The 13,345-nt window shown below is 37.5% G+C and overlaps 1 protein-coding gene across 1 annotated transcript; it reads right to left on the minus strand.

Annotated features, from left to right (window-relative positions):
* Positions 1-266: 266 nt before the first annotated feature.
* On the minus strand, positions 267-2,032 carry LOC131057180 (jasmonate-induced oxygenase 4-like). The gene is made up of 3 exons (XM_057991366.1): positions 1,563-2,032; positions 614-941; positions 267-530 (listed from the first exon to the last, which is right to left on the minus strand). Exons 1-3 carry the CDS (start codon positions 1,955-1,957, stop codon positions 267-269), a joined length of 987 nt encoding a protein of 328 aa, XP_057847349.1. The 5' UTR covers positions 1,958-2,032.
* Positions 2,033-13,345: the final 11,313 nt, after the last annotated feature.

Here is a 13,345-nt window from a genome sequence, read left to right on the forward strand (position 1 = left end):
AATTATACCCATAAACTTTGAAAATTATGTTTCATACGACCCAATTTCATAATTAAAACTAATACAACACATATTACACATATATATAAGGTACGTATTATAACAAATTTTCCAAATTTCATTCAGATCAAGAACACCCATTTCCCCAAGTGAACTTCCCTGGCCCTGTTTTAAAAATGTTAAATCCATGAAACAGAGTGTAGGATTAACATAATTTGGTGTAACAAAGAAATTGAATGCTATAAGTAAAACACTAGAGATATACGTTATATGGCAGCCAATCGTTCCATCACTTTGACTTGTTCTCTATCTACTTTATAATTTCCAAGTCCTTTCCGCAATTCAGACTGCAATTCAGAGAAAGTAAAAGGCTTGTATTGTCGTGGATTATCTTCACTCACAAGCATCTCTGGAGCCAAGATCTGGGCATCACCTGCGAAGGTATGAAAAAAGGGAACTGATAAACGATTCTCCCACCCTTTATTAATGACGCGGTGAACAGCACTCCAATATTTACCGTTGCTCCATACCTGTAATCAAATAATCTGATCAACCACATAACCAGAAACATATAAATTATAAAACAACAGAGATAGAAAAGATTGGTTTGCACCTTAAGACTATCCCCTAAGTTGACAATAAACGAGTTTGGTGAATGCTTTATGTTTATCCACTTCCCTTCCTTTGACTGAACCTCAAGTCCTTCCTCTTCATCAGTGTGAAGGATTGACGAGCAACCCGGATCTGCATGAGGAGTCAGAACCACCTCCCCAATAGATTTTCCATGAGATGAATAGTTGTTTATCCGCAAGAAGGTTGTACATTTCTCAAAATCTGAGTGGTAGAAAGTTTCAACATCCAAACCCAGGCTCGCGAGAATGAGTTTAGTTATTCTCTGTGCAAGATTTGACAGATATAAACTCAATGCACCAATCGCTTCACTGTAACATGACAACACCACAATATCATTAGTGAGAATAGTACCAGAATTTTAAACAGTAAGGGAAGGGGCCATTCATGTTTCAATCATCAAATCGTTTAGTGAGTCAATAGTAAGTCATCGATATATTGAATAGTTGGAAAAGAAAAGTTAGTAATTAGATCAATTGTATAATTTTAATGGTATCAATAGTATACAATTATTGGTGTATTTGTGCATAAGTCTTGGATTCATTGTGCAAATTTTGTGGTGGTTAAAGTGAATGGTTAATAGAGCAATAGAAAATATCTATGAGATGTCAACTCAACATGACCACTTTTTGATCCTTGCATAAGAATCCCACAACATAGGTGACAACTATCAAGAAGCAAAAATAATAGCTATAAGCATTTAAATCATATACGAAAACCAAAAAAAAATCAAAATCCAATGTTATGCTACTTAAGAATTTAAGATGCTCGAAGCTATAATGACTACTAATATCCTTCTCTTAATAATCTTAAACTCGAAACAGCTAAAAGAAAGGGCTTATAAAAGGACCCTCATCCCCACAATTAAAAAGACACTTATTTAGAAAGTTCATTTGAAATCATATCAGCTTTTGAGCTGATAAACATCATACCAGAAGTTTGCATTTCCTTCCTCGGGCCATATCTTTCGAGACATTTCAAGGATTGAATCTGGATTGGGCATGTCAAGGAAGCAAAATGTCTCAAAAGTGGTCGGAATGCCTGGAGCACGGATATAACTCTCCGCTGGAGTAGAAGTTGTGGCTCTGTCTTTAACCTCCATGGGCATCGACACCAAATCCTTGCTAACAGACAAAACCTTTTGCAGGAGATCTTGTGGAACTCCATGATTCACCAGCCTGAAAAATCCCCATTCTTCACAAGCCTTTCTGAGTTTGACAACCTCCGGATGATATTGAAGATGTTCTCCCTCAATTTCCTGGGCAAATTGTGAGATGTCAATCACAGGGAGATCAGCTTCAAGAGGAGATTGTAACGAGGAAGCCATGATGCCTTTACAAGAGACAAGGAGAAAACTATTCTCAAACAATATCGTAGGGGATTTTTGAGGCTCTACTCAATATAAAACATTTCATTTACTCTATTGCTTGCTTCTACAACTGCCTATATTTATAGAGGTCTTAAGAAATATCCAGAATGAAGAACAATGAGATACATGCAGAAACCACATTCAAAAGGTCAGTGGAGGAATTATTGAAAATGGGCAGTAGAAGCTTCGGTCTTAAATGCATAGTTTGTCAATTTACATATTCACGTGGGAGAAATTAATAGATCTAACAAATAGTCGATAGTGATTTTATATCTCATCCAGTAGAAAATTTTGATACCAATTTGAACTTTGTCGATTAAATAATGTTGAAGTCGTAATATTGAGCTGGAATTTTTAAGGAGAAAACAACTCAATAATATTGTGGCGGACTTCTCATCTTAATAGTACATAAAGATGGCATATATCGTGCAAATTGGACGTGAGCATGACACACCTGAAATTAACCAAATTAAATAAATATGGCAATGAAATGACAACTACGTTTTGCAAAATAGTAATGTATTTATCCCCTCGTCTGCAGAAAGCTGGAATTTTGATCGATCGATTGATTCTGTTTCTTGGAATGATCTGAATTTTCAACATCTCTCAACATCAAATCAGATTATGATCTTTATTTAATTGGTTTGTGCTTAAAGTCAAGTTATTATTGTAGTTACAACTGCCTTCCAAAAACCCATTGTATGGTCAATCACAACACATAACCATAGTCTCTTCTAACATTAATCAATCCAAACCTAACAATTTCATTACATAAGAGCTTATAGTGACCTCCACCTTACAAAATCTATTATATGAACACACAATAAATAACCATTTATCCCTTTAATAAATCTATTATATGAACATTCACAATAAATAACCACTTACCCCTTTAACCTTTATCTAATGCTAGAAAAAGTGTTTGAACGCTTTCTCTAGTGCATGATCATCTAATCCTCTTACTTTTAATAGGACCTTGTATTAATCTACCTTAGCAAAAACCTAGCCTTTAACCAATCTTATAGAATGCTTTATCCATGATCTTGACCTTGAACTTCAATATAATATCTTGCTTCATCACCCATGGATATATGTCATATAGACAAGTACGTCCACATATCATCAACATATCAAATTCCTACAAAATAGTGTAGAAATTAAAATTCTCACTAATCCTAATCCCTTAAAATACTACAGATACAATGGAAGGTCCTTATTATAAATCCCATCATTATCCTAGAGCATGGATGTTGTCATTCCTTCACCATCATTACAATCTTTATTCTATCATAAGGTTGACTTATAGAAAAAATTTGGCAATGAATATCAAATAACTGAAACAAGGCAAAATCAAAACCCACTCTCAAAAATTGGCATTAAAACACTCATAGCATATTGATGGGCTAATCTACCCTATTTTACAATGATGTTTCCTTTGCCTTGAATTAGTTTGATTCCTCTAGGAGTACATGGGAAATGATTTTGGATCCCACTAATACCATTATGAATAGGCTTATGACCCTTAATGATTATGACAAACTATCATATTATGACCATACGCAAGAGTATCTTGATTATTTATTGGGTCTTGGTAGTTGTGATAATATTAAGGCTTCTCTAGATGATCCTTCTCCACCTAAAAATACATCCATTAATTATTAGCTTCTATTGAATCCAATATACATTGAAAGGCTTCATCTTATTTATCTTTGAATCAATATCCTAAAGCTAAGGATTATTACAATTGTAGGATTGGTAGATTCATTTCTAGTTGTTCATGTTCAAAAATTTCATTTGGGAACATCATCACGAGATAAATAATATAGTTAGATGACATACATTTAGATCACATCCCCATCTCTTGTTTCTTAGCATCATAATATTCTAGACTTGGTACATTGGAATAAGTACTTAACATATATCATAGGTTTTTTTATGATTTCATCATACAGATTTGATAGAAATACTTGAGGACATTCATCTCTTCCTTCATCATAGACCCACCATATTTGTTGTCTCAGCATCTACATATTCAATCTTATTCTCAATTCTCTTACACATGGTCTTAGATTTTCACCTTCTTTATTTATCTTTCTTGTAACTAATTTTATTATGGAATACTTTTATACCAATAAAATATACTTGAGAATAGTTTAAGGATAAGAAAATCATCATACATCATCATATTTCTTTCCTCATGGAAATAAATAAGACATCTATATACCTGATTTTATTTCTTCCTAATGGGAGAAATATTATTTGGCATTCTTAGTTTTATATCATCACCTTTTATCAAGAATCAACCATCACTATACATGATCATAAATTGTGGGTAGGCTAAGTAGTCTCTCTTTCTCTCCTACTAGGGAATGTTGATTGTATATTAGTGATTAAAGTAGTCATGGGGAGAATGTGTTGAGTCCTCCTTCCTTCTTTTCCTTGTACATGTTTATTTCCATCTTTTATCTTCTAAAGAATAATTTTTCCTTTAGATTTTTTCCTATACTCCATTTGTGAGATACATTTTATGCATGGGTTCCTAGCATGTTCATGTTGATAAGAGCCATTATTTCATCTTGATATGCATTTTTCCATTCTCTTAGTTGAAAATAAGTGGTTGTTGGTATGAACATAATATATTACCTAACTAGTTTCATATTAGGTCATTTCACACTTTAATGCTTAACATTAGTCAAGCAATTTACTTTTTGTGTCTTATAACATAGGATTAAAACACTTGTCACATGGTCTTAGCTTTTCTAAGTCTTTCATCTAGGGTTTCATTTGTATCTTTCTACTAAAGGTTTCTTTATTTTATATTATACTTTTTTTATTTTTACATGTAATTAAATAATTAGCTTATTAGCATTTGCATTGCTTCTCTCTATTCATAAGGTTATCCTAGTTTCAAGTGATACATGGACTATTATAGAGTTGATCAACAATCCTTATGTGATTAATGTTGTAGATTTGTGATTACCTTCCCTTTCATTGGAGATATTTTTATAAGATATTTCATATAGTATATCCTAGTACTAAATAAACCTCATAATTAAGCTCATAAGGCCCAAAAACATATAGATTTATATAAAAATTAATAGGATTTGGTGCTATAAAAAATTTGTGAGATTTTGCTAAGATCAAGAGCTCAATGAAAAGTACAAAATAAAGAGACAAAATATAGGACAAGAATAAATTGTATTCTCATCAATAGATAAATGATCAAAAGATCAATAGTTGTTGTTAATACAAAGAATACAAGCCTGCTTATATAGGCAAGGCTATATGGATATGTGAGCACACAAACATGACATGTGGCTCAATAAGAAACAAGTGTAGGTAGGAAATAGGTGTGGTAGGTAGGAGAAACAATATAATATTCCACATGAGGTGGATCACCCACCGAAGGTGGAATGTAACAACAAGACCACAAAAGGTGGAAATTCTCCTACACACATTATCCCAATGTGGCACAAACACCCAAGTGTCTCATACCCAAACTACTATGAAATACATTTCCTAAGTAAACTTAAGTAAGGTGTAATAATATCCAACATGAATACATAATTACACCAACACCCCCCCTTAAGTGCAACTTAGGGGAATGCACTTAAGTCTACAATGCAACTAAGCAATGCAAGATGGGTCCTAGCTACGAGGCCATGTTAGGTACCCATGTACAAATGCAAATACAAAGAAAACCAAAGCAATGAAATCTCTCATAAAGCGGGGAAAGAGAGAAAAAACAAATGGGAAAAAACCCTCCCTAAAAAGAGAGATGAAAACTATACAAGAGAACTCTCATAGAAGTGTGTGAAGGACAGAACGCCATGTGAGGAAAAAGTCCCCCCCCATATGAGAGAATAAGAAGAGCTAGGTAGCCCCCCCCCCCCCCTCAATGTAGAATTTGCACCAATGGTAGAAGCTCACAGATGAACGAAGAAACTACTCCATGAACGGCGAACAACATTCCTCCCATTAGGAAGAAACAAAACCAAAGGTGTATCCATGAACTCTCCCCAATCATGAAGAGAAGATGTAGGGGAAAAACTCATGATGAATGAAGTCTCTGAAAAATGCTCAAGTGTCCCCATGTCGATGATGAAAGATACCCCCTTCAAAGGTGGTGAACTACTCCACACTACTAAAAAAGGCACTCCAAGATCTAGTGGAGATGAATGTAGAACATGATCCAAAGACTCACATGTCTCCTAAGAATAAAGAGACCTCCTCCAACTGTTGTACATAAGTATCCACAATCATGTCAAACTTGAAAGAATGATCATGTAGAGAATGAACAAGAGGATCAGAGTGTACCCTCACAAAAATTTAAGAAGGGTCATCTTCATCAAAGAGAAGATGAATATCATCAATGATGTCTCCCAAATCTGAAATGTAGGAGTCCACAAACAAAACTGCAATGTTTGTCAAGTAATCATCCCATGAAACTAAAGCTGGAAGACAAGGTATATCCTGCTACATAAGAAGGCAAAATTGTCGCTCTAGTTGAATCATCAGGTGCAATAGGTGATATAATATCAATAGGAGAAGATGAAATACAAGGCTCAAGAATGGTGTCACATGTGAGAGTCCTCAAGTTCAAGTACCCAAATTTCTCCTCAAAATCTGAAAAGGAGTATAACCGAGATGCATGATCAACCACCCTAGTTGCAATGATAGCTCTATCCTCCAAGTCTCTAATGAAAACTGACTCAGGTGTGAACTCCACAATTCTCTTTGTTGCCCCATGTGTGATTTGATAGATGGAAAGGAGATTGTTTGTCAAGTGGGGTACACACAACAAATCATTGAAGGAGTTATCCCCAATGGCAATAGATCCTTTCCCAATCACATCCATGTATGTATGATTGCCAATCAAAATCTGTGGTATGGTGCAAGGCTCAAATGTAGAGAACATAGACTACGAAGATGCCATATGATGAGAAGCTCCTGAATCTAGAAGTCATCTCCCTGAATCATGACTTGTAGTAGCATAAAGAGCTTGTCCTTTTCTCTTCCAAAAAAAGTGAGTCTTCCTACTTATATAAGCCATGAATACTTTCCCTTTCTCTTTTGAATGTGAGGAAGTGGAAGTTGATGAATCCTCATTTTTGTAGGCATTAGGCAAATCAATGTTTTTCTTTTTGAGGATGTGTGTGAGCTCATCAATCTTCTTAGAATGGCAACGACACTCCTCATGACCAACCTTTTTAAAATAGGCACAAGTAGGTCTCTCCTTTGGTGAATTTTCCTTCTTGGAAGAGGATGAATCTCCTTGTTGTGGAGAAGGTGTTGCTTTGTCCGGAGGCTTTGGTTGTCATTTCTTCTTGTTTGATTTGTGCTTTCCTTGATTTCCTTTGTTCCCTTGATTTGCTACTAATGCTTGAGACTTAGAAGCCTTACCCATGCTTATCAACTTATTTTATTCTATCATCAACATTTTAGTCAAAGCATCAAATGTAGGCATTGTGTAGCTTGAACCCATTGTCATCCTATCGGTTTGGAAACTAGAAACAAATGTTGCATATTCTTGTGGAAGTTTGCCCATCAAATTGAAAATCAATTGAGTATCATTTTTATCAATGCCACATTCCTTGAGTTGTGCCCTCAACTCTTTTGCCTTAGTGACATAATCTTGTATAGTATCAAAGTTCTTGGGATCTAACATGATGAGATCACTATCAATCTGATATCCCCTAATTTCATCAACTTCACCATACAAGTCTTGAAACTTTTGCCAAGCATCCTTAATTAAGGTGCATTTCTCAATATGAAAAATTAGATCCTAATAACACAATGATGAATGGATAGTACCAAACCAGTACTAAGAGGGGGGGGGTGAATCAGTATAGACAAAAACACAATCTTAAACCGGTTTGCCAGCAGACACTGCGCATTGACAGACAAACAGTAACACCGGTCCTTAATAAGAGTACAACCGGCAAAACCTAGAATAACTGAGACAAGTATAAATCAGTTAACACTTATCTTCTCGTACAAAATAACACTTCATTTCCATTTCACCCTAATGCATGAACAAGTAATCTACCATCAAATACATACATATAAGCAACTAGATCAACATGATTCACTGCTTGACAGAAAACAACATAGCATCACATGAAGAAGACATCACACATGACACACATATTTTTCACGTGGAAACCCAACTGGGAAAAACTGGTGCAGGAGCACCCTTCCAAACTCTTTCTCTTTCTTTTTTTGTTGGTTTTATGCTTCTTATGAAGCTATTGTACATAAAATAATGAGCCATGTGCTCATAGGTCCTAGTTAGGGTCCTAGTGGAGATCTTAGGGGTCATAAGTCAGGATTGTGATTTTCTTGACAATGGAGGGTATCTGTGTCTTGGAGGTGTTTAGGGGTCCTTCACATCATGGTGGTGTCCTTAGGTTGGCCCATTGTGGATCTAGGAGTCATGGGGGCACATGGGGGGTTGTAAAACATGGTTTAAGACTTGATGCAACCTTGCTAAGACCTTGGAAGGTGTGGAACAAGATTAGCCCTTATTAGCAATAGTAAGGGGTTTTGAGTCTCATGAGTAGGTGAGACCTTAGGAGCAGCATTGCAACTCATTGGTGGGTGGACTGGGCATGGTCAAGGGATTCCTCAAGCAAAGGGAAGTCCTAGAGACCCTAGGGTGTGTAGAGAACACTAGGTGATCCAAGGAAAGGATCCAAGAGCATAGACTAGGCTAGTCTATCCCAAACCCCATCCCATCAGATTGGTATCAGAGCCAAGTAAAAGACTTGTTGGACTGTGTATGTCTCTATATACTGGTGAATCAGTAGGGGAGAGCAAAATGGTTACTAATGCAAAGCTTGCTAGAGAGGTAGAAGAGCAAAAGGAGAAGAATAGACTCCTTGAAGCAGCAATGAGTGAGATAAGGGATAAAGTGCAGGAAGTGGTGGATCAGAGAACACATGAACCTTGGGATGAAGAGACCAAGGGTAAAGGCAAGAGAACTATAGGCATAGATGACATAATTCCTAAATCATATCCCTTGTTCAATGAAGAACCTTTTGTGAAGGCTATTAAGGCCTTGAACACCAAAGCCTTTGAAGGATTGCCACATTTCAGTGGAAGAATGGACATCGACATTGTTATGGAATGGATTGAGGGCATGGAAAAGCATTTTGAGTGTGAAGGAGTGACAGAGGCTCAGAAGGTTAATGTTTCCAAATTAAGATTAAGGGGAGCAACTTTGACATGGTGGACGTACCTGCAAGAAGAAAGGGTTAGCATGGGGAAGCTACCTATTGCAAATTGGAAAGCTATGGTGAGTAAGATTAAGGAGAACTACTTACCAGAGGATTATGAAGTCCAACTTCATAAGAAGAGACAAGGATTGAAGAAAAAAGATCTTGATGTAACTTCCTACACCGAAGATGAATCTATTAAGGTGGCTAGGTATAAAGTGGAACATTCAGGAGGAGATAAGCCTATGGACTCCTACTACTGTTTAGAAATGTCATCAGCTTGTTGTCAAGGTAGAAGAGAGGAACAAAAGGAAAGGAGACTCCAATAACAGGGGTAGAGGAAAAGGTAGAGATCAAGTGAATCACTGAGGTGGTTACCAAAGCAAGACAAATGAGCCAAGGAACCAAGGAGAAGCCAAATTGACTGAGCATGGTAGTGAAACCAATCTCAGAGGAAGAGGTGCACAAGGTGGTCCAAATAGGGGTAGAGGTACCAGCAAAGGTAACTCCTATTTTGCAACTATGAAGTGTTACAATTGTGGACAATTGGGACACCCGGCATATAGATGCCCTTACAAGCCTACCTCATCAAATAGTGGAAAGAGGGTTGTTTATGCACAAGAAGACTCTTTAAGCAGTAAGACATCAGATGTGGACTAGATTGAATCAGAAGTTGGTGAGAATCTAATGTTCAATAGGATTTTGATCAGACAGACAATTAAGGAGGAACCAAACATAGAAGAGCATTGTTTAGGGTGAGGTACAAAGTTCTTGGTAAAGTGTGCAAGGTGATAGTTGATACAGGCTCAACTGACAACATCATCTCAGAAGAGGCAGTTAGGAAGTTGAAACTCACAAGAATACCCCACACCAATCCTTACAAAGTGACTTGGTTGAACAAAGGACAGAGTGTGCTAGTCAATGAGCAGACTTGGGTAGAGTTTTCTATTGGAGGATATAAGCATAAGATTCTTTGTGATGTGTTACCTATGGATGCATGTCACTTGTTGCTAGGAAGACCCTGGGAATTTGATAGGAAGGTGATTTATGATGGAGAGGAGAACTCCATATCCTTTAAGAAGGACAGCAAGACCTTCAAGATTCAGTCTTTGACAGAGGATGAAGAGGGCACTTCAAAAACACCTAGTGTTTTAATGGCTACTAGTAAAGAGTTCTTAAATATGCTACATGAGGAGGAGATAGTGAAGTGTGCCATCTTTGTGAAGCCAAAGGAGAAATTAGACAAGTTACAAGCAGAAATACCCAAGGAGGTGAAGAAAATGTTGCAAGAGTATAAGGATATAGTGAGTGATGGAGCACCTGCAACACTCCCACCAAGAAGGTCCATAAGTCATCAAATAGACTTTGTTCCTGGTGCATCCTTACCTAACAAGGCTGCATATAAGCTCACACCTAATCAGAATAAGGAAGTAGCAAGGCAAGTGTAGGAGTTATTGGAACAAGGACTGATTAAGAAGAGCATCAGCCCATGTGCAGTCCCGATAGTGCTAGCATCAAAAAAAGGAGGTAAGTGGAGACTTTGTACTGACTCAAGAGAAATCAATAGGATTACCATAAGGTATAGGTTTCCTATTCCTAGAATAGAGGATTTGATGGACTGTTTAGGAGGGGCTATGTATTTTACCAAGCTAGACCTTAAAAGTGGTTATCACTAGATAAGAATTAAGGAGGGTGATGAGTGGAAGACTGCTTTTAAAACCACAGATGGATTGTATGAATGGCTTGTGATTCCATTTGGGCTTACTAATGCTCCAAGCACCTTCATGAGGTTGATGAATGAGGTATTGAAGGATTTCACAGGCAGATTTGTGGTAGTGTACCTAGATGACATTCTCATCTATAGCAGAACCAAGGAAGAGCACCTTGAGCATTTGAGGTTAGTTTTAGAAAGGTTGCATGAGGAGAAATTATCCATCAACCTAGATAAGTGTGACTTCTTGAAGCAAGAGCTAGTTTACTTAGGATTTTTGGTGTCTAAGGGAACCTTGAAGATGGATCCAAGCAAAGTGGAGGCAATTTTGAATTGGCCTGCACCTAAAACAGGGATTGAAGTTAGAAGTTTCCATGGATTAGCTCAATTATATAGGAAATTTGTGAGGAATTTCAGTGGTATATGTGCACCAGTCCTTGACACCATAAAAGGAGGCCTTAAAACTAATTTTGAATGGACTGAGCAGGCAGACAAAGCATTTCAAATGTTGAAGCAAGAAGTAGCCACAAAACCCATCCTTCTCCTACCTACGTTTGATAAGCTATTCACCTTGGAGTGTGATGCAAGTGGAGTTGCGGTAGGTGGTGTATTGAGTCAAGAGGGAAGACCTGTGACATTTTTTAGTGAGAAGCTTAATGAAGCAAAGAAGAAGTACTCAGCTTATGACCTAGAGTTGTATGCATTAGTGCAGTCTCTAAAGAAATGGAGGCATTACCTACTTCCAAAAGAATTTGTAGTGCTCATAGACAGTCAGGCATTGAGTTACATAAACACTCAAGAGAAGCTAAGCAACAGGCATCTGAAATGGATGGAATATCTCCAATCCTTCAACTTCACCATCAAGCATAAGAAGGGGAAGCTTAATAAGGTGGCAGATGCATTAAGCAGGAAGTTGTTGACAGTTCAAGAGTTACAGTTGCAGAGCATACGAATAGAAGGTTTCAAAGACCTCTATGAAGGAGATGAAGACTTCTCAACAGCTTACAAGGTTTGCAAAGAGTTTGAGAACCATTTCCATGGTGAGTATGCAGATTACACTCTCCAAAATGGTCTCTTGTTCAAGGGTAACTAGTTGTGTGTACCAAGGGGATCCATGAGGGAGAACCTCATCCAAGAGAAACATAATGGTAGTTTAAGTGGACACTTTGGAGTCAACAAAACCTTGGATTTAGTATAGAGGTACTACAATTGGCCAAAGTTGCCAAGGGATGTGAAAAGATATGTAGAACAATGTGGTGTATGCCAAAGAGCAAAAGGTGGATCAAGCAATGCCGGTTTATATCAACCATTACCTTTCCCAAACAAACCTTGGGAATTTATAAGCATGGACTTTATAGTAGGACTTCCCAAGACAAAAATAGGTATGGACAGCATCTATGTGGTAGTAGATAGATTTTCCAAGATGAGTCATTTTATCCCATGTAAGACTACACATGATGCAAGCTATGTTGCACATCTCTTCTTCAAAGAGATTTTTAGGATTCATGGACTCCCTTTAAGCATTGTTTCAGACAGGGACAGCAAGTTCATGGGTCATTTTTGGCAAACATTATGGAGGAGACTAGGAACCAACTTGTCATTTAGCTCATCTTACCATCCACAAACAAATGGTCAAACTGAAGTCATCAATAGGGTGTTAGGTAACTTGCTGAGGTGTTTAACTAAGGAATATGGCCAGACATGGGACCTAATCATTTCTCAAGCAAAGTATGCATATAATGACAGTGTGAATAGAACCACTGGTAGAAGTCCTTTTGAGGTTGTCTATGGCAGACATCCAAGAGGAGTATGTGAGTTGAGAGACCTTGGTAGTTTGGAAATGAAGAGTGGGCAAGCAGAAGACTTCACTCAAACCATCAAGGAAGTTCAGGAGCAAGTTAAGTAGGCCATCCTTGAATCCACTCAAAAACTAAAAGCCAAAGTGGATGAGAAGAGGAGAGAAGTTCAGTTCAAGGTTGGTGACTATGTGATGGTCCATTTGAGTAAAGCTAGGATGCAAGGAGGTAAGCCTACCAAACTGCAGATGAGAAGGGTAGGACCCTGTAGAATCCTGTCGCAATATGGTAAGAATGCCTAAAAAGTTGACCTACCTTTAGATTTAGCTATATCACCAGTCTTTAATGTAGCGAACCTGATCATGCACAAGGGTGAGATAGCAAGGCAGACTAAGAACCAAGCCAAGGTACTCCAGGACCTTGATGTTAATGTCTTACCACAGGTGAAGAAGCCTAAAGCAGAGGAGATCTTGGAATCAAGAGTGAAGAAGTCAACTCGATACCAAGTCTACATGGAGCACTTAGTGAAATGGGTAGATCAACCAGTATCTGAAGCTACATGGGTGGAGGAGAGCAGGTTCAAGGCACTTGGAATAGACTCGGCTCTCATCTCTTCTTCTAT

The sequence above is a fragment of the Cryptomeria japonica genome, chromosome 8 (assembly GCF_030272615.1).
Source record: "Cryptomeria japonica chromosome 8, Sugi_1.0, whole genome shotgun sequence".
Classification (NCBI taxonomy): Eukaryota; Viridiplantae; Streptophyta; class Pinopsida; order Cupressales; family Cupressaceae; genus Cryptomeria; species Cryptomeria japonica.

What these genes read in the sequence shown, in the direction of transcription:
- LOC131057180 (XM_057991366.1), bottom strand. Translation starts at nt 1,957, where the DNA reads ATGGCTTCCTCGTTACAATCTCCTCTTGAAGCTGATCTCCCTGTGATT. An exon ending in GAAGGAAATGCAAACTTCTG is followed by an intron (nt 942 to 1,562) that starts GTATGATGTTTA and finishes GTCATGTTACAG; the next exon opens with TGAAGCGATTGGTGCATTGA. An exon ending in ACTTAGGGGATAGTCTTAAG is followed by an intron (nt 531 to 613) that starts GTGCAAACCAAT and finishes ATTTGATTACAG; the next exon opens with GTATGGAGCAACGGTAAATA.